At 44.2% G+C, this 20,731-nt stretch overlaps 3 protein-coding genes across 3 annotated transcripts; 1 reads left to right on the forward strand and 2 right to left on the reverse strand.

Annotated features, from left to right (window-relative positions):
- Window positions 1-4,555: 4,555 nt before the first annotated feature.
- Window positions 4,556-7,316, forward strand: LOC110489613 (lipocalin). Its single transcript, XM_090199268.1, has 6 exons — window positions 4,556-4,924; window positions 5,497-5,636; window positions 5,723-5,802; window positions 5,892-6,005; window positions 6,774-6,875; window positions 7,000-7,316. The coding sequence occupies exons 1-6, from the start codon at window positions 4,835-4,837 to the stop codon at window positions 7,017-7,019; spliced, it is 546 nt and encodes a 181-aa protein (XP_090055394.1). The 5' UTR covers window positions 4,556-4,834; the 3' UTR covers window positions 7,020-7,316.
- Window positions 7,317-7,891: 575 nt separating this feature from the next.
- zgc:194621 (nuclear factor 7, brain) lies at window positions 7,892-10,559 on the reverse strand. Its single transcript, XM_090201536.1, has 6 exons — window positions 10,155-10,559; window positions 9,736-9,831; window positions 9,414-9,644; window positions 9,287-9,309; window positions 9,077-9,195; window positions 7,892-8,801 (listed from the first exon to the last, which is right to left on the reverse strand). Exons 1-6 carry the CDS (start codon window positions 10,557-10,559, stop codon window positions 8,257-8,259), a joined length of 1,419 nt encoding a protein of 472 aa, XP_090057662.1. The 3' UTR covers window positions 7,892-8,256.
- A 626-nt stretch (window positions 10,560-11,185) lies between these two features.
- Window positions 11,186-17,122, reverse strand: LOC149977390 (uncharacterized). The gene is made up of 5 exons (XM_090199269.1): window positions 16,349-17,122; window positions 15,676-15,734; window positions 15,363-15,446; window positions 12,693-12,766; window positions 11,186-12,572 (listed from the first exon to the last, which is right to left on the reverse strand). The coding sequence occupies exons 1-5, from the start codon at window positions 16,765-16,767 to the stop codon at window positions 12,528-12,530; spliced, it is 681 nt and encodes a 226-aa protein (XP_090055395.1). The 5' UTR covers window positions 16,768-17,122; the 3' UTR covers window positions 11,186-12,527.
- Between the last annotated feature and the right edge of the window lie 3,609 nt (window positions 17,123-20,731).

Here is a 20,731-nt window from a genome sequence, read left to right on the forward strand (position 1 = left end):
CTACTCTTTAGCTTGCAACTGAGGACAGACAATTTTGACATGCTATGTGCTTCAGCTCTCTGCATTCCCATTCTGTTAGGTGGCCTACCACTTCATGGCTGAGCAGGTGATGCTCCTAAACTTTTCTACTTCACAATAATAGTACTTACGGTTGACCGGGGCAGCTGTAGCAACCCAGAAATTTGACGAACTGACTTGTTGGACAGGTGCCATCCTATGACGGTGCCACTTTGAAAGTCACTGAGTTCTTCAGGAAAGCCATTCTACTGCCAATGTTTCTCTATGGAGATTGCATGGCTGTGTGCTCAATTTTATACACCTGTCAGCAACGAGTGGGGCTGAAATAGCGAATCCACTCATTTGAATGGTGTCCACATACTTTTGTATATATAGTGTAATTAGATGCTATTTCTAAACGTTTTATAAAAATTACACATCAAATAGCCTAACAATGAGGAAAACGTAGTCAGTTTGAGGATAAACCCAACCAATATTGTTGAACTCAGCTGGTTTTATCTGGCTAATAGCCTAAATAAATGGGATGCATTATTCACTGTAAATTCATTTAAATCAAATCCAACTTAAGAGGGTCTCCTGAAGTCCTAGTTTTTTGTGTGCAAATGTTTTTACCATGGCCTGTAGGTCCAGGTTGCAGGCCCAACTGTTTTCTATGCTGAGTATTGCCAACCCAGACAGTCTTTCCTGAATAATGCTGTAGATATTGTTATAAGGGAGTGTGAGACTATTGACACATGTAACTTTCAGAGTTTTATTGTTGTTATTAATATAGTTTACAGAGTGCTAAAAGTGCTGCTGTTGCTAGCTAGCGTGCCTTTCTGTGATGTAGACGGTTAGCTGACCTGCCGACCGGGGCTGGCGTTGCATTATGGGAGATGTAGTTTAAGGTCTGAATGGGATAGAGGCGATTTCACGTTGTAACTTGTTTATGCACTGCAGTTGCAGTGTTTTTGTACATGAGTTGTTGTATTTTGCTACTGTCAACACTGAAAGCACCTAGCAATGTATTGGGGATGTGAGACAGGATATGTGTTTTACCTTTCTTTATGCTCCTGTGTAGAACAACTTGTCAGATGGTGCATTGGAGACTGATGTGTTCCTGTCCTGTCTTTTCACAATACTATTGCAGATCAACATAAAAGCCTAAAAGACAGCCGTGGTGTCGCTCTTCATTTCTTGGTTCTCCTGTGGTGCATATAAGACCCGCTACCCGACACCATTCTGTATACTTCTGGCCCTTCTTTGGACACTGTGTTAACAACCCTCCAGGCAAGCTTAAATGCCATACAACTCTCCTTCCGTGGCCTCCAATTGCTCTTAAATACAAGTAAAACTAAATGCATGCTCTTCAAGATCGCTGCCTGCACCTGCCCACCTGTCCAACATCACTACTCTGGAAGGCTCTGACTTAGAATATGTGGACAACTACAAATATCTAGGTGTCTGGTTAGACTGTAAACTCTGGAGCCTACCTGGTTAAATAATGGTGAAATCAAAATAAAATAAAGATGCACAACGATACATACCACAAATAAGGGTTTGTTGATATTTGAAACCACGCAACTCAAACACCGGTTCACCAGAATGAAGTAAATCGCAAACCGCTGTTTTGTTAAGACGTCAAGAACTGTTCTCTGCAGAAGACGATCATCTGTTTGCATCTGCCAATTTATTGGCTGTATAGTATCCAGACGACCTGTCCCCAGAGCTTCCTATACAGTTAATCTCTTTCTGTAACTTGTTGAGTAGGCAATTAAAGCGAATGAGAGGCTCAATTAAAGATGTTGCAGAACTGTAGTATTTCAAGCCCTCCTTCTTTCTGCCCAGTTTCCCTGATGTTGCTACGGCAATCAAGCTGTTTTTACCTGCCCTGTAACTGTCGCTTCTGCAGAGAGATCGTTTTCTTAACTAAAACTCATAAAGAACTTTCTAAGAGGCATTAGGCTCTCGGTCTGATATTCGCTTTTGAACACCTGAATAAACTCCACTCATTGCACTGGCGCCATCGTAGCCTTGACCACAGCATTTGTTCACCGATGTCCTGAAACAAACACTTTGCTTCCTACTACATCTGGAAATGTAAAAGATGCATGACTGACTTTAGGGAGGGTTACTATCAAAATGATTTACTGAATTTAAAAAAATCACATCCGCGTGGGCCCCCAGAGCTCGTGGGCCTCGTGCCTTGCGGGTGCTGCTGGTGTGTCCAGTACGTCAATGTATGTATGTCATCAGTATACAATTTCAAAACTTCGTCCAGCCATTGATGAGACCTTATCAACGGCTGTGCATCGTGGAGCTAAAATTAGTCTCCTTTAGAATGGATTCACAACATACAGGCTACAACCATATGAATACAGACAATATACTTCTTATACAGTAGGCTGAGTAGCGGTGACATGTAGACGGATTCTCTGGGTTGTATTGGGATGCGCTGCAGAACTGCATCTGTAGAGGGAGGAATGAGAGAGATGCAGATCGGTGGAAAAGGCACCGGTAAAATACATTTTATACTGAGGTAAAATTAGTTTTATACGGAATATTCCGTGGATATTCATTTTTCTCTCATAACTAGCTATTGAACCAATCATGCCATGACTATGAAAATGGAATATTCTGAATCGGGGGAATGCAGAACGATCCTCACCTTTTTTTGGTTGTTGATTTTGATCTTCTCCATTCACCCCTGATTAAGAATATACAATGTTCATAGTCATTGCACGCTTTGTTAAAGCGCTAATGACGATTGAAATACGAAATCTTCATTTAAAAAAAAAATGTAGGCCTGTATATAAAAAGGTATTTTTTTTTAAATATCCACCGAATATCCAATGTAAAATGTATTTTACATCTGTTTATGGCGCCTTCATGTAGTCAAATAACTCCCCCCCCCACCCACCCACCCACAAAAAAAAAAAACAGTGTACTTGCGTAACAATCAGTTATATAAATTGCATAAACAAGTTTATAAAACTGTTACCTAATTTTTAACACGCAGCACAAATTCGATATGCTATAGAAACATATTTGCATGTAATTATATGGACATGCTCATTGCTTTATCTTCAAGTTTATTTAGTTCGTATAGTCAGTCTTTGTTTCTGTGGTCGTTCTGAGCTGGTTTCATCTCCTCTTCACAGCCAATATGTTGAGGAAGATTTCAAAGTGCGACCAAGCCCGAGTTCTGACTGCTCAGAAACAGTTATATAACCTCCAGGAGTTATGTACCATTCAGAGTTATATAACCTACAGGAGTTATGTACCATTCAGAGTTATATAACCTACAGGAGTTATGTACCATTCAGAATTATATAACCTCCAGGAGTTATGTACCATTCAGAGTTATATAACCTCCAGGAGTTATGTACCATTCCGAGTTATATAACCTCCAGGAGTTATGTACCATTCAGAGTTATATAACCTCCAGGAGTTATGTACCATTCAGAGTTATATAACCTCCAGGAGTTATGTACCATTCCGAGTTATATAACCTCCAGGAGATTATGTACCATTCAGAGTTATATAACCTCCAGGAGATTATGTAACCTTCAGACCTCAAAGTAATGTATCCTTCAGGAGGAATTCACCCCAAACCCCAGCGTTACATGACCCATGTTCTGTTCTGTTGTGACTGACAGAGGAATGTTACAACTCACATGTTGCAGCCCTGAAGGGTATATGAAGGGTATAACATGAGGACTATGATTTACCTCACTCTGAGGATACTGTGTGTATATGTGTTGGTGCATTCATGTGTGTGTGTGTGTCTTCATGCTTACATGTGGATTTCAGGGTGGAGGTTGTTCATACCAGGAATCAGACTTGTCTAAATAGATAAGTCCTATCATTGTTGGGGGAGAGGAGAGAGAAGGAGGAGAAAAGGAGCGAAGAGGGGAGAGAGAAAGAGGAGAGAGAAGGAGGAGAAAAGGAGCGAAGAGGGGAGAGAGAAAGAGAAGAGAGAAGGAGGAGAAAAGGAGCGAAGAGGGGAGAGAGAAGGAGGAGAGGAGAGAGAAGGAGAAGAGACGAGAGAAAAGAGGAGGAGATGAGAGAAAAGGAGAGGAGATGAGAGAAAAGGAGAGGAGGAGAGAGGAGAAGAGAGAAAAGGAGAGGAGGAGAGAGGAGAAGAGAGAAAATGAGAGGAGATTAGAGGAGGAGAGAGGAGAAGAGAAAAAAGGAGAGGATGAGAGAGAAGGGGAGGAGAGGAGAGAAAATGAGGAGAGAGGAGAAGAGAGAAAAGGAGAGGAGATGAGAGAAAAGGAGAGGAGGAGAGAGGAGAAGAGAGAAAAGGAGAGGAGATGAGAGAAAAGGAGAGGAGGAGAGAGGAGAAGAGAGAAAAGGAGAGGAGATGAGAGAAAAGGAGAGGAGATAAGAGAAAAGGAGAGGAGGAGAGAGGAGAAGAGAGAAAAGGAGAGGAGATGAGAGAAAAGGAGAGGAGGAGAGAGGAGAAGAGAGAAAAGGAGAGGAGAAGAGAGAAAAGGAGAGGAGATGAGAGAAAAGGAGAGGAGGAGAGAGAAGGGGAGGAGAGGAGAGAAAATGAGGAGAGAGGAGAAGAGAGAAAAGGAGAGGACAGCAGCAAATCATTCTGCTTACATTGTTGATTTCTCCCCCACCTCCTCGTGCAGTTGTATAAGGGTGAGATTTACATCTTTGAGGGATGGAGAGGGGAGGGACTAACTGGAAACAAGGGGGAGAAGAGGGGAGGAGTAGAGAAGAGAAGAATGTTGGAGGATATAAGGACCCTCAGTTAGCTCCCACCTTACTCATTTTCCTCACACACCCCTGAGAGTCGAGCCGTCACACACACAGATCTGTAACCATGAGGCTGAGCATAATGGGAGTTCTGCTGTGCGCTACGCTGGTCGCCTGTGTCAACGTCATGCCTCAGAAAGACTTCAACCTGGAGAAGGTGAGAGAGAAAGAGAGACTGAAAGAACTGATAAAACAAATGAGATAGGCTACAACAACAAAAAGAGAGCAGGCAAAGAGTTGAGAGAAGAGTGTTGTACAGAGTGTTGAGAGTGTTGTACTGTCCTTATTATTATTCGACCATGCTGGTCATTTATGAACATTTGAACATCTTGGCCATGTTCTGTTATAATCTCCACCCGGCACAGCCAGAAGAGGACTGGCCACCCCACATAGCCTGGTTCCTCTCTAGGTTTCTTCCTAGGTTTTGGCCTTTCTAGGGAGTTTTTCCTAGCCACCGTGCTTCTACACCTGCATTGCTTGCTGTTTGGGGTTTTAGGCTGGGTTTCTGTACAGCACTTTGAGATATCAGCTGATGTACGAAGGGCTATATAAATAAATTTGATTTGATTTGAGTACAAGTGCAGAGAGAGAAGAGATTCTGCAGTTGAGGAGGGTCAGAGTAGAGAGAGGACAGTGGATCACCTGCCATGACTATTAAATCCATTTGCATTGTGAGAATGAATGAATAGTGGTTCTTCTTTTTCTTCTAAATATATTCTCTCTCCCCAGATGGCTGGTAAGTGGTGGGTTGTGGGCTTTGCCACCAACGCCAAGTGGTTTATGAGCCGTAAGGCTGGTATGAAGATGGGAACTTCCATGATGCTGCCCACTGCCGAAGGTGACCTGGACATCAGCTGCGCCAACCAGAAGTGAGTTTGTGTGTCTGTGTGTCCGTGTGTGTGTGTCCGTCTGTGTGTGTCCATTTTACTCATACTGATGCTGCTCTTTCTCTCAGCGCTGATGGCTCTTGCTGGAGGATGACCGATCTGGCCAAGAAGACTGACATCCCAGGCCGCTTCACCTTCACCAGCCAGCGTGAGTTCACACACACACACACACACACACACACACACACACACACACACACACACACACAGTTAACTACATCTATTTCCCTCTCTCAGGTTGGAACAATGAAAATGACATGCGTGTGGTAGCTGTCCAGTATGATGACTTTGCTCTGATCCACACCATCAAGACCAAACACGGAGTAACTGACGTTCTCAACAAACTCTACAGTAAGTCTGTCTGGCTGCCTGCATGTCTGAAATTAATTCACACCTTTAGATTCTCATGTTTTGTGTCATTCATCACAGTTTCACTTTGGTCTCTGGTTTTAGCATGGTCATGTTACAGGTGGGGTTGTGGTAACCTCGTCATCTTGTGTTAACCTGGTAGTTTTGTGTTAACTTGCTTGTGTTAACCTGGTTTTGTTGTGTTAGCTGGGTTTTGTTGTGTTTACCTGGTTGTGTGGTTAACCTGGCTGTGTTAACCTGGTCGTGTTGTGTTAACCTGGTCGTGTTGTGTTAACCTGGTTGTGTTAACCTGGTTGTGTTGTGTTAACCTGGTCGTGTTGTGTTAACCTGGTTGTGTTAACCTGGTTGTGTTGTGTTAACCTGGCTGTGTTAACCTGGTTGTGTGTGTTAACCTGGCTGTGTTAACCTGGTTGTGTGTGTTAACCTGGCTGTGTTAACCTGGTTGTGTGTGTTAACCTGGTTGTGTTGTGTTAACCTGGTTGTGTTGTGTTAACCTGGCTGTGTTAACCTGGTCGTGTTGTGTTAACCTGGCTGTGTTAACCTGGTCGTGTTGTGTTAACCTGGTTGTGTTGTGTTAACCTGGTTGTGTTAACCTGGTCGTGTTGTGTTAACCTGGCTGTGTTAACCTGGTTGTGTTGTGTTAACCTGGCTGTGTTAACCTGGTTGTGTGTGTTAACCTGGTCGTGTTGTGTTAACCTGGCTGTGTTAACGTGGTCGTGTTGTGTTAACCTGGTTGTGTTGTGGTTGTAGGTCGCACTCCAGAGGTGAGCGCAGATGTCCAGAAGAAGTTCATGCAGTTCTCTCTGGATACAGGAATCCTCTCTGAGAACATTGTTTTCCTGCCCAACAACGGTACGACACCACACACACACACACACACAGATGTACAATATTATTATGGTGATCAGATACATATGAATGTGCTTCCCTGGTAGAAATCATCTCCTCACTCTTTTCTCCCTCCTCTCTATTGCAGGTGAATGTGCCGAGGCATAAATGTTCACTCATCCCATTCTCCCTCTGCTACTCTTCTACTGGCATCTGTCTCCATTTCACATCTAAACTATTTTCCTGGAAGAAGACTGAAGACTGCAAACCCCAGCCACCCCCTCCCTCGGCAGAACAAACCCCAGCCACCCCCTCCCCCGGCAGAACAAACCCCAGCCACCCCCTCCCCCGGCAGAACAAACCCCTTCACCTTTAATCCCCACTATTCCTATAAACCACTGTACTGTACACAAGCTTTTTTTTACTGCAGATTTCTCGTTGAAATAAATAATCTTTAAAAACATACACACGATCCCTACTGTCTCATTGGTCGGTGTCTGGTTGTGTTGACCTGGGTGGTGTTGATCTGGGTGGTGTTGACCTGGGTGGTGTTGACCTGGTTGTGTTTACCTGGGTGGTTTTGATCTGGGTGGTGTTGACCTGGGTGGTGTTGACCTGGTTGCGACGACCTGGTTGTGTTAACCTGGTTGTGTTTACCTGGTTGTGTTGACCTGGTTGTGTTAACCTGGTTGGGGTCTTCATATTTAGAGTGAAGTGTGAGAGGAAACGATGTAAGTAGAGGCAGCAATATCAAACAGGCTTTTGGTGCTTTCAGGACAACTGTGTCAGAGCTATAGAAAGAGGAATTCCGAGTTGGATGACCATTCTAAATTATTTTTCAGTTGGAGCTCGTTTTTTTCCGAGTTCCCAGTTGTCCTGAACGCCACATGAGGGAAGGAGGTTGGGTTGAGTCATCATTAAAATGACAGGGTGTAGGTGTGTGGTGGCTGGAGTGTGAGAGAGTAAATGTGGTGTACTCTGCCCTCTACTGGTAGAAGCAGAGAATGACATGAATAACACAGCAATTGTCAGCCTATTGCTTCAGTTACAAGAATATATACAGTATGTTTTTATTAAAATTCATTTTACAAAATATTAAAACTATATATTGAGTGATTTATATCACAAACTCGAATTATTTTCAGCCAATTCAAATCTACAATTCAATATTAAAAACAAAATAAACAACGCATAGTAAAAAGTATAACCATTTTCATGGCACATGGATTTAAAAATAACCAGAGTTTCAGCTACATTCAAAAATAACAAAGTTAATGCGTTTACCTAACTAACTGCTTCCCAGGCTTTGTCTTCCTTCTGCTTAGAGCAATTCATAACTGAGACAAGAAACACAAATAACATTCTACAGTATAAGCTCTAAGTCTTCTGTTCCACCATCAGAGGCCTACCCTGGTAATATGCTCATTGGCTGTAGGGCACATTCACTGAGAAGGTACGGAAAGACTCTCTCAGTGAAAGTGTGTGTAATAGTGTATAAATGTGTGTTATTATCAGGGTGACAGCATGACAGCGCTCCTCTGTCCCAGTCCAGCTGCACTCTGATCCTCTGGTGTTTCTTTCTCAATCTGAGCTGGATGTCTGGCCTCGGAGGGGACTCTACTTTATATTGAATATCACCGTCAATATCATAACCATAAGCATCACAGGGGCTTACACACCAAAGGCTTAAACACCAGAATCCACTTTCTACTTTTGCCTTCCTCTGGACAGACTCTGCTATCACACCCAGGGCTTTATTGAACCCTACCTCAACGTCCCAGCTGTGTGTTCCTGAGGTAAAGCCCTCAGAGCCCAATACCATTTTAAAGTAATTTAACCTCTCTGGGTTGTCAGGAAGCTGCTGTCTCTCTTTATTGTATATGGCACTGGTCAGGTCCTCAGACAGGATAAGATTTGGGTTGGCAGTGTTGGGGTCCAGAATCACAGAATCTGAGGAGGGAGATCAGATATAGGGTATTATTTTTGTTATGGTTTGTTGATTGATTATTGTTGTTTGTTGTTGTTGATGATGAAGTGCGCTCTCTAATCCCCGAGCTACGTGTGTGGACTTTTTAGCAACAAGGTGTTTAGCATTTGTAATGTAATGTGAAGATAATGAGAGATGACAAACTGTTGTGCAGAAAAGGTTATTGTTTTGGCTAAGTAGGTAATAGTATTCGTTTAATTTGCAGTGTTCAGCGATCTAGAAGAACTGTCATGCTCACTGTATTTCACAATCCCCTGCATCTCCTCCCAGACTCTGAACTGCAGGTTTCCCAGGTGTTCGGCCGCGTCTATGAGTGCTCCTGAGACCAGCTGTGGATCCGGCAGTGTGCACTGGGTTCTGGAAGAACGTTCAGGAGTCAGTGCAGCTGTTGCTGTAGGGTTGGATTCAGAACCACAGAGAAGAGAAAGATAGGAGGCAGACCACTTACCTTACCACTGTGACCTTACAGTTCTGAAAAAAAACAGAAGACAAGATTAAATTAAACTATCAATATTTATCAGTCAACCAATACACATACCAACACATCATGTCAATTTAGAGAGAGCAGTGCTGACCTTCAGGAATGAGATGTCTTCAGCTCTCAGCTCCTCCTCTAAGGCTCTGATTGTGTCTGAAAGTGATGATATCTCTCTGATCATCTCCTCAATCTTATTCTTCATCACCTGACTCTTCTGCTCCTCGTCCTCCCTCAGAACAGCTATCCTCACCTCCTCTTCCTCTCGTAGAAACTGGTGGAGCTTCTCAAATTCCTTTGTCATCCGTATCTCTGTGCTCTGGGCCTTGTTCTGGAGACAGTGAGAGGAACGGTAGTAAACTATCTGCATAAACACTGGATCATACATGTTCTGCACAACGCTATCGAGTCATTATCCTTACTTTAATATGCTTTGCTATTTCATCACAGATTTCTTTAACTTCATTAAAGCCCTTCAGCTTCTTCTGTAAGGGCTTCAGGACAGTCTGGAGTTCTTCCTGGCATAAGCAGATGAGTGAATATGAGAAAGAAATAGATGGAGGAGTCAAAGTGTATAAACAAAGGGGAATTTTTAGGAACATCCCTTTCCATGTTAAAATGTGATGTGAATACAGGTTAGAATGTTGTGCAACTATAGTTCTTCATTGTCACTTAATATGCAGACAATGGCCGCTGTTTAATATTGCTGTCGTTTTAGTTTTTCTGTGTATTTCTATTACTATTTGTATTCTACTGTACCCTGTGGTCCTGTGCAGCTTCGTCTATGGGGCAGCAGGCATGTTTTCTGTGTGTTTCTATTACTATTTGTATTCTACTGTACCCTGTGGTCCTGTGCAGCTTTGTCTATGGGGCAGCAGTCATGTTTTTTGTGGGTTTTTGAGGTCTGACACACAACACAGATGGGCTGTTTATCATCCAGACAGAAGAGCTTGAGTTTCTCGTTGTGCAGAATGCAGCGCTCCTCAGACTCCCCTGAATCTCTGCGCCTCCTCTCCTGTAAGAAGGCCTCACACAGGTTCTTTAAGACCAGGTTACAAGGAGGATCTGCCCTTGAAGATCTTCTCCTGCAAACTGGACATTCCTTTTCTGCCTTCCCCCTGCAGTATTCCTGCAGACAGGCTTTACAGAAGCTGTGACTATATGACAGGATGACAGGATCCTTGAAGATGTCACAGCACACAGCACAGGATAGATCGTCCTCTTGGAGAGATAATCTGGAAGCCATTTTGTTCTTGTGACAATCCCTCCTCTAGAATGACCGAGCCTTGTACAAAAGTTAACTTTCCCTTTTGATTCTGATTGTTAAAAACCTAGTGTGATTAAGCAGCGTGAGATCCCTGTTTTTAGTATGTATTTCTCACGGTAGTTGTAAAGGTCATTTCTCTCCTCCCAGGGTTTTCTGTGTGTTCAGTCTGGTTTCTCCGAGCAGGTAGTTTAGAGAACGCATGACAGATTAACGTCAACCATCGATGTTCACACACTAAACTTCTGAAAGGGAAGTCAATTAGGAGGTGGAGCTTTGAGACCAGGAAACCATGATCACGTGATGAGTAGGGCCTATTTGACCCCCTGTACGCACAGCTCACAAAGTAAATAATAATTTCACCACTAAATTGCAATCTCAAAACAGACACAGCCCATGATTAAGCCCCTCGCCTTTACTGTGTCTGTGCCACAAGAGCTAACACAAATATTCTGTAGGTTACATGGCATACAAAACACACCTGACAATGGGAGGAGAGGAGGGATTCTATAGGGTTGTGTCATCATTAGAATGACAGGGTGATTGGATGCTGTAGTCTGTCCTCTACTCGTGGCTGTAGAGACATTTCAAACTAAAACTCAGAAGTATTCCATAGGAGGGTTTTATTCACGTGTTACTTTATATACATAGAAAGCATGAACGACGAGGGTAAAGAGAAGGAGTACAATGTTCTGCCGCCATTTTGTTTATATGAACAACAGCCATTTGTACAGTTCATTGTGATACTCACTAAACAGAGGGATGGAAGTAAAGCATTTGTAGCCCACTTAACAATAGTTTATTTTTTACTAAATGAAACTAACATGAAATCTATTTGGTACAAAATATAAAATAATACAGTGTGACACTGAAACATTGTAGACTTTGATCCCAGTGCCGGACTTAGACAATGTGTGATCCCAGTGCCGGACTTAGACAATGTGTGATCCCAGTGCCGGACTTAGACAATGTGTGATCCCAGTGCCGGACTTAGACAATGTGTGATCCCAGTGCCGGACTTAGACAATGTGTGATCCCAGTGCCGGACTTAGACAATGTGTGATCCCAGTGCCGGACTTAGACAATGTGTGATCCCAGTGCCGGACTTAGACAATGTGTGATCCCAGTGCCGGCCTTAGACAATGTGTGATCCCAGTGCCGGACTTAGACAATGTGTGATCCCAGTGCTGGACTTAGACAATGTGTGACCCCAGTGCTGGACTTAGACAATGTGTGATCCCAGTGCCGGACTTAGACAATGTGTGATCCCAGTGCTGGACTTAGACAATGTGTGACCCCAGTGCTGGACTTAGACAATGTGTGATCCCAGTGCCGGACTTAGACAATGTGTGATCCCAGTGCCGGACTTAGACAATGTGTGATCCCAGTGCCGGACTTAGACAATGTGTGATCCCAGTGCCGGACTTAGACAATGTGTGACCCCAGTGCTGGACTTAGACAATGTGTGATCCCAGTGCCGGACTTAGACAATGTGTGACCCCAGTGCTGGACTTAGACAATGTGTGACCCCAGTGCCGGACTTAGACAATGTGTGACCCCAGTGCTGGACTTAGACAATGTGTGACCCCAGTGCTGGACTTAGACAATGTGTGATCCCAGTGCCGGACTTAGACAATGTGTGATCCCAGTGCCGGACTTAGACAATGTGTGATCCCAGTGCTGGACTTAGAAAATGTGTGATCCCAGTGCCGGACTTAGACAATGTGTGATCCCAGTGCTGGACTTAGAAAATGTGTGATCCCAGTGCCGGACTTAGACAATGTGTGATCCCAGTGCTGGACTTAGACAATGTGTGACCCCAGTGCCGGACTTAGACAATGTGTGACCCCAGTGCTGGACTTAGACATACAGGCAACATTCACATGATGATGCTGATGCGTCTGTATTTTAATGATAACTTCAGCTTCCTGTCTCTCTGTGGCTCAGTCTTCATCCCAACACCACGGGCGACGTCTCACACATATATTTCTTCGTCTGAAACAATATATAAAGAATACATATGAACAGATCCACTCTATTATCATCACATCCAATATCTTGACAATATCTCCCACTCAGTGCGTGTGTGTGTGTGTGTCTGTGTGTGTGTCTCACCTGTCTCTGCTTCCTCCTGGTCTGCATTTCCTGCTGCTGCTTTAGCCGCACCTCCTCCAGACTCAGGCTCCCACCTGCACACACACACACACACACACACACACACACACACACACACAATTTTACGGAATCCACCCGTCTCATATAAACTAAAACAAATAGTTGTACCATGGTGCGCCCTTGTGGCTATAAACAGAACCACAGCAGATAAATCTACCGACAGACACAGTAATGTCTTCAGACAGTGCTCCACAAGGGAGAGTATGCTGGTATCTACCGACAGACACAGTAATGTCTTCAGACAGTGCTCCACAAGGGAGAGTATGCTGGTGTTCTCCAGACAGTGCTCCACAAGGGAGAGTATGCTGGTGTTCTCCAGACAGTGCTCCACAAGGGAGAGTATGCTGGTGTTCTCCAGACAGTGCTCCACAAGGGAGAGTATGCTGGTGTTCTCCAGACAGTGCTCCACAAGGGAGAGTATGCTGGTGTTCTCCAGACAGTGCTCCACAAGGGAGAGTATGCTGGTATCTACCGACAGACACAGTCATGTCTCCAGACAGTGCTCCACAAGGGAGAGTATGCTGGTATCTACCGACAGAGACAGTAATGTCTTCAGACAGTGCTCCACAAGGGAGAGTATGCTGGTATCTACCGACAGACACAGTAATGTCTTCCGACAGTGCTCCACAAGGGAGAGTATGCTGGTATCTACCGACAGAGACACAGTAATGTCTCCAGACAGTGCTCCACAAGGGAGAGTATGCTGGTATCTACCGACAGAGACACAGTAATGTCTTCAGACAGTGCTCCACAAGGGAGAGTATGCTGGTATCTACCGACAGACACAGTAATGTCTTCAGACAGTGCTCCACAAGGGAGAGTATGCTGGTATCTACCGACAGAGACAGTAATGTCTTCAGACAGTGCTCCACAAGGGAGAGTATGCTGGTATCTACCGACAGACACAGTAATGTCTTCCGACAGTGCTCCACAAGGGAGAGTATGCTGGTATCTACCGACAGAGACACAGTAATGTCTCCAGACAGTGCTCCACAAGGGAGAGTATGCTGGTATCTACCGACAGAGACACAGTAATGTCTTCAGACAGTGCTCCACAAGGGAGAGTATGCTGGTATCTACCGACAGACACAGTAATGTCTTCAGACAGTGCTCCACAAGGGAGAGTATGCTGGTATCTACCGACAGACACAGTAATGTCTTCAGACAGTGCTCCACAAGGGAGAGTATGCTGGTATCTACCGACAGAGACACAGTAATGTCTTCGGACAGTGCTCCACAAGGGAGAGTATGCTGGTGTTCTCCAGACAGTGGTCCACAAGGGAGAGTATGCTGGTGTTCTCCAGACAGTGCTCCACAAGGGAGAGTATGCTGGTGTTCTCCAGACAGTGCTCCACAAGGGAGAGTATGCTGGTGTTCTCCAGACAGTGCTCCACAAGGGAGAGTATGCTGGTGTTCTCCAGACAGTGCTCCACAAGGGAGAGTATGCTGGTGTTCTCCAGACAGTGCTCCACAAGGGAGAGTATGCTGGTGTTCTCCAGACAGTGCTCCACAAGGGAGAGTATGCTGGTGTTCTCCAGACAGTGCTCCACAAGGGAGAGTATGCTGGTGTTCTCCAGACAGTGCTCCACAAGGGAGAGTATGCTGGTGTTCTCCAGACAGTGCTCCACAAGGGAGAGTATGCTGGTTGCTGTGAAACATGTTAGATCATGACATTCTAATCCCACTAGACTCATTATTAACCAGACATTTAACTCTTCAAGGACTCACCTTGTTTATCACTGCATCTATGTGCTTGGAGATTGTTTGTGCCTGTGTGTGTGTGTGTGTGTGTGTGTGTGTGTATGTGTATGTGTGTCACCTAGCTACAGATTGTAACTCCCAAAAACGGAACCATTATATTAGTAGTTACAGGTGTGGCTATACAAAACATAGGCAGAGATTTTTCAACTAACCTGGTTTTGGCGATAATATCTTCAACCTCAAGTTGTGGAAACAGGAGTCTCATAAAATGTCCGTGTAAATTCCGTTTGAATTTAGAAAATGCTCAGTTATTAAAATAAATAAAGGTTTTGTTCCATGAAGCAATCCAACAATGTGTACCCCGCCATCTTGTCTATTTCAAGTCTTCTCTCATTGATGGAGACAGGTGTCTGTCATCATGGACCCACCCGTCTCAATCAATGAGAGAAGACTTGAAAAATATATTTACATGTCAGTCATTTAGCAGATGCTGTTGTCCAGATTGATTTACAGGAGCAATTAGGGTTAAGCGTCTTGCTCGAGGGCACGTGGACAGATTTTCAAAACAGCAACCTTTGTGTTGCTGTCTCAACACACCTTACCGCTAGGCTACCTGCTGCCCCAGTGGTGCCACACACATTGTTCAATTACTTCAAGGTGCAAAACATTTAGATTTCTTTTTACAACAGAGCATTTTCTAAATTCAAACAAACCCCCTGCAACTCCACAGATATTTTACGAGACTCCTGTTTGAAGGAATGGAAGACGAAGATGGTATCGCCTATACCAGGTCAGTTTAAAAATATCTGCCGACGTTTTGTATAGCCACAACTGTAACTACCAGTATAAATGTGAAATTGTGGGGTTAAATCACATTATCTGGTGTTACAATCTGTAGCCATGTCTCACCAACACTGCTGGGGTCAATGGAGACATAGGGTGTGGCTCTGCTCAGCCTCAGATCCTCCAAAGCTGCCAGCTCTGCCTCCGCCTCTGCACACCAATCAGAGACACACACTCCCTTAATCAACCAATTAAAACACCAATCCCTCCCCCCAATCAACAAATTAACGCGGCAATTAATTTTAGGGCTTCCCCCTCTAGGCTGATCCTAGATGAGGATGATGATGGTGTGGAGGAACAGGAGGAAGAGGATGATAATGATGATGACAAGCACATTCCTCCCAGTGTCACAAAACACAGTCAAAGACAGAGGACTCACTTTGCTGGATCTCTATTCGTTTCTTGGGGTTAGGGGGGATGACCGTGAAAGCTTTGTGACTGAAACCGAGAAACAGAAATTCATTGAATAAAATGTCATGCCAATGTGACAAGCCAGTCTGGCAGTTTACATCAAATTGGACAGGCTTTCAGCTAAGCTACTCTGAAATTCAAATGCCAAACGTCTAAGTGACAGTTTGTAACATGTAATAAAGGGCCAACAGGATCTGGTGAGGGAACAGAGCCTGACACAACACCTGCGTGCCAGCTGGTGGTAGGTAGGATTATACAACCAGCAGCAGGTGGCTTGGTGCTGAAGACTGGGCTATTTCCAGCTACCAGCTAGCTGTATACAACACACCACACACCTGCAAATAACCATACAGATAGGGCTAGAGTATACTGAGGTAGGTTATAGGAGTCCTCTAATAGGGCACGAGTGACCAAGTCTTCTGGAGAGCGACTGGGTGTGCAGGCTTTCATTCCCACCTTGCTATAGAGTAACACAACTGTTTCAGCTAATCAAAGGTCCCAGCTGAGAATCCAGTGTGTCGGACCAGGGCTGGAGCCTGGAGTAGCCTATAAGTATTCGAACCCAGCAACTCTCCAGGACCAGGGTTGACTACCCATAGGGCCTTCTTGTTGAGGAAAAGTACTTCAGCTGTCCCTCTCACCTCTGAATTGTGTAGTGCGCCCTGGGTCTCGAAGTCCGTTCCTCTTCCTGCCTCGCCTGAGATGCTTCTTTAGACTTTGAAGAAGTTACAGTTGATTTAGGAGACGTGGCTGTTGGTTTTTGACAGAGCACAGCTGATTTCGAAGAGGAGAGTGTTGATTTGGGAGCGGTGGAGGTTGATCTCGCTCTCCTATCGCACCTGGGAGCGCACAGCTTGACCTGCTGCTGGGTCTTCGTGGTCTCGCATCGGTCGCTATGGATACATCTGGGACAGCTCGACGCCCGCGGTTTGCGAGGAGCTGTGACTTTGTGTTGAGTTGTCGATTCTGGTTTCGTTTCAACCGGTTTCGTTTTCACTTCGACGACTCTTGTTTTCGTTTCAATAACAGGCTTTTGCTTGATGACCCTTGTGGTCGGCATTTTATCAATAACAAATATATAGGCTAGGTCAAGGCTCCAAATAAATTCCTTATCATCTCACCTTGTCAATAATAGTTGAATCGGTTCTACAATGGTTTGATCAAATCTCTGAATTAGTAGGCTATTAGCCTGTGAGGTGCTGGATGCCGTGGAACTGTCTGGCTTGTCTGCCTTCACCTGGCAACCGCTTGTTGACGTGGAATCCCGTGCCACACGCAGGCTGCCGGGGCAAATTAAATTCCAAAGGTTTTACCTGTAATCCGATTACTGACTGGACAGAATCCCCAAAGGATGCTTGACCTTGTAATGAGCATAGCAGCAGGAAGTAGGGTTGCGGAGGGCACCCCCTGAAAAATCATACTAAAAAATAGATAAAACTTTTTTCAACAAAATCTATATCCTTTTTGGAAAAAATAGCCTTTTTTTTCAACAAAAAATAATATTTTTGACGAAAAAAGAATTTCACACTAGTATTAGATATACAGTAGACATCTGTAGTTGGGGTAAAATATTTTTTTCAGCATCTCTGCAAAAAGGTAGTTAATTTAAGAACAGTGTCTTGCGGGATTCAATAGTCAGAAATTGTAAGAGTTGTTGCCCTGTCATTTTCTCTGTGATGTCATTCTAATGGGATCCATAAAGAACACAACCCTGTCCCTTTCTCTGTGATGTCATTCTAATGGGATCCATAAAGAACACAACCCTGTCTCTTTCTCTGTGATGTCATTCTAATGGGATCCATAAAGAACAAAACCCTGTCTCTTTCTCTGTGATGTCATTCTAATGGAATCCAGAAAGAACACAACCCTGTCTCTTTCTATGTGATGTCATTCTAATGGAATCCAGAAAGAACACAACCCTGTCTCTTTCTCTGTGATGTCATTCTAATGGGATCCAGAAAGAACACAACCCTGTCTCTTTCTCTATGATGTCATTCTAATGGATTTTCAGAAAGAACACAACCCTGTCTCTTTCTCTGTGATGTCATTCTAATGGAATCCAGAAAGAACACAACCCTGTCTCTTTCTCTATGATGTCATTCTAATGGGATCCAGAAAGAACACAACCCTGTCTCTTTCTCTATGATGTCATTCTAATGGATTTTCAGAAAGAACACAACCCTGTCTCTTTCTCTGTGATGTCATTCTAATGGATTTTCAGAAAGAACACAACCCTGTCTCTTTCTCTGTGATGTCATTCTAATGGATTTTCAGAAAGAACAAAACCCTGTCTCTTTCTCTGTGATGTCATTCTAATGGATTTTCAGAAAGAACAAAACCCGATCCTCAAACATTTACATCAAAAGGTGAAAAGTTATGGTCAAAGACACAAAACATCCACATCAAATTAAATATTTTTCTTGATCAAATAACATGGAAAACAACCACTTTTTGAGCAGTATTAATTTACTATCCTTACAAACGACTTAATGTAAATGGACATTACTGTATTGTACATAGGCTGGTCATCTAGGTTAGTACCTGTAGACTTTCTATCACCCTGGAGATAAAACAATGAACAATACAGTAGTTGATTATGTGATGTGATGATGTGGCTCAGTTGTTAGAGGTTGTTGGTGCGATTCCCATGGGGGACTAGTATGAAAATGTTTGCACTCACTACTAAGTTGCTCTGGATAAGAGTGTCAGTTTTCACAAAGAAATAAATTACGTTTGCAAAGTATTTCAAGAACCTGGAAAACATATATCAAGCAAACATTTTTATATTCCACAAGTAACTTGAGTCTGATAATTATCTTTACAAAACAGTTAATCTGATAATACAGTTTAGTTTATGTTCTCACAAAAAGTAGTGCACAGGGCCTTTACTAGTCCTATATTAGCAGGCCAATATAGATGTTTTCAGAGCTTACACATTTGTTCACTCCAGATACAAACATATACTTAAGAACAACAATTTACTGAAGCACACAAACAATGACTACATCTCATCTGCCCAGACCCACATGCTCACACTTCCATCCCTAGTGCCTGGTCACACCTCCATCCCTAGTGCCTGGTCACACCTCCATCCCTAGTGCCTGGTCACACCTCCATCCCTAGTGCCTGGTCACACCTCCATCCCTAGTGGTCACACCTCCATCCCTAGTGCCTGGTCACACCTCCATCCCTAGTGCCTGGTTACACCTCCATCCCTAGTGGTCACACCTCCATCCCTAGTGCCTGGTCACACCTCCATCCCTAGTGCCTGGTCACACCTCCATCCCTAGTGGTCACACCTCCATCCCTAGTGCCTGGTCACACCTCCATCCCTAGTGCTTGGTCACACCTCCATCCCTAGTGGTCACACCTCCATCCCTAGTGCCTGGTTACACCTCCATCCCTAGTGGTCACACCTCCATCCCTAGTGCCTGGTCACACCTCCATCCCTAGTGCCTGGTCACACCTCCACCCCTAGTGGTCACACCTCCATCCCTAGTGCCTGGTCACACCTCCATCCCTAGTGGTCACACCTCCATCCCTAGTGCCTGGTCACACCTCCATCCCTAGTGCCTGGTCACACCTCCATCCCTAGTGGTCACACCTCCATCCCTAGTGCCTGGTCACACCTCCATCCCTAGTGCCTGGTCACACCTCCATCCCTAGTGCCTGGTCACACCTCCATCCCTAGTGCCTGGTCACACCTCCATCCCTAGTGCCTGGTCACACCTCCATCCCTAGTGCTTGCATTATTGTTTGCCACTTGGCCTTAAATTGTATCAATTTGTTTTTCACAGCAGCCCATGCTATTTCAATATTTCAATAATAAATCATTAATTTTTCTACTGTGTTGAGGATGGCGGATTGATTCATTTCCACATTTTTAGTATGTGTTTTTTCAAGATGAGAGATCCTTGATGAAAACCTGCTCCAGAGCGCTCAGGACCTCAGACTGGGGTGAAAGTTCACCTTCCAACAACCCTAAGCACACAGCCAAGACAACGCAGGAGTGGCTTCGGGACAAGTCTCTTAATGTCCTTGACTGGCCCAGCCAGAGCCCGGACTTGAACCCGATCGAACATCTCTGGAGAGACCTGAAAATAGCTGAGCAGCAACACAATCCAATCTGACAGAGCTTTAGAGGATCTGCAGAGAAGAATGGGAGAAACTCCCCAAATACAGGTGTGCCAAGTTTGTAGCATCATACCCAAGAAGACTTGAGACTGTAATCACTGACAAAGGTGCTTCATTAAGTACTGAGTAAAGGGTCTGAATACTTATGCAAATGCATATTTCAGTTTTTTAAAATAAATTCCCCCCCATGTGCTTTGTCGACTATGGGGTATTGTGTGTAGATTGATGAGAATAAAAACAAACTATTTAATACATTTTAGAATAAGGCTGTAACGTAACAAAATGTGGAAAAAGTCAAGGGGTCTGATTACTTTCCGAATGCACTGTATATTTTTCTGTATATTTAGTAATTGTTTGCTTTTCTAAAGTCTAGCAACCTTGGCAGTTTTCATACTATTTATTCATCATGAAGGAATCAATAGGCTACATAGCTTGATTAAATTAATTTTTCAAACATACCTCCTGCCCATCAAATGCGGTGCATGTCACTCTACACTATCAATCCTCCTCCACTGACAATACTGCATGCACTAGACTAGAGTATCTACTGTCCTAGGCATCTTTTTGGCTGTGGCTGTTGTGGAGCGATAGGTAACAATGCTTTGTGGAAGGGGAGTTGTTGATGTGTGCATAGGGTCCCTGGTTCGAGCTTAAGTTGGGTCAAGGAGAGGGACGGAAGTAATACTGTTACATTGATGCTGTTGACCCATATCACTTAGTTGGGCTCTGCCCAGCTGCTGGGTTTACTGCGGAGAAGGAGGACAAAGGACGGTGAGTGTAACTGGTGTGAAATGGCTATCAATCGGTGACATCACTCGCTCAGAGACCTTGAAGTAGTTGTTTGCCTTGGTCTGCGATGCTTCATGAGTGTCTATTGTCGATGTGTTCAG

The sequence above is a fragment of the Oncorhynchus mykiss genome, chromosome 15, assembly GCF_057628025.1.
Source record: "Oncorhynchus mykiss isolate SJ-2025 chromosome 15, ASM5762802v1, whole genome shotgun sequence".
Taxonomy (NCBI): domain Eukaryota; kingdom Metazoa; phylum Chordata; class Actinopteri; order Salmoniformes; family Salmonidae; genus Oncorhynchus; species Oncorhynchus mykiss.

What these genes read in the sequence shown, in the direction of transcription:
- LOC149977390 (XM_090199269.1), bottom strand. Translation starts at nt 16,767, where the DNA reads ATGCCGACCACAAGGGTCATCAAGCAAAAGCCTGTTATTGAAACGAAA. An exon ending in GCGCACTACACAATTCAGAG is followed by an intron (nt 15,735 to 16,348) that starts GTGAGAGGGACA and finishes TCTCGGTTTCAG; the next exon opens with TCACAAAGCTTTCACGGTCA. An exon ending in CATTGACCCCAGCAGTGTTG is followed by an intron (nt 12,767 to 15,362) that starts GTGAGACATGGC and finishes GTGTGTGTGCAG; the next exon opens with GTGGGAGCCTGAGTCTGGAG.
- zgc:194621 (XM_090201536.1), bottom strand. Translation starts at nt 10,559, where the DNA reads ATGGCTTCCAGATTATCTCTCCAAGAGGACGATCTATCCTGTGCTGTG. An exon ending in AAGACATCTCATTCCTGAAG is followed by an intron (nt 9,310 to 9,413) that starts GTCAGCACTGCT and finishes GTTTTTTTTCAG; the next exon opens with AACTGTAAGGTCACAGTGGT. An exon ending in GCAGGGGATTGTGAAATACA is followed by an intron (nt 8,802 to 9,076) that starts GTGAGCATGACA and finishes CTCCCTCCTCAG; the next exon opens with ATTCTGTGATTCTGGACCCC.
- LOC110489613 (XM_090199268.1), top strand. Translation starts at nt 4,835, where the DNA reads ATGAGGCTGAGCATAATGGGAGTTCTGCTGTGCGCTACGCTGGTCGCC. An exon ending in CTTCACCTTCACCAGCCAGC is followed by an intron (nt 5,803 to 5,891) that starts GTGAGTTCACAC and finishes TCCCTCTCTCAG; the next exon opens with GTTGGAACAATGAAAATGAC. An exon ending in TGTTTTCCTGCCCAACAACG is followed by an intron (nt 6,876 to 6,999) that starts GTACGACACCAC and finishes TCTCTATTGCAG; the next exon opens with GTGAATGTGCCGAGGCATAA.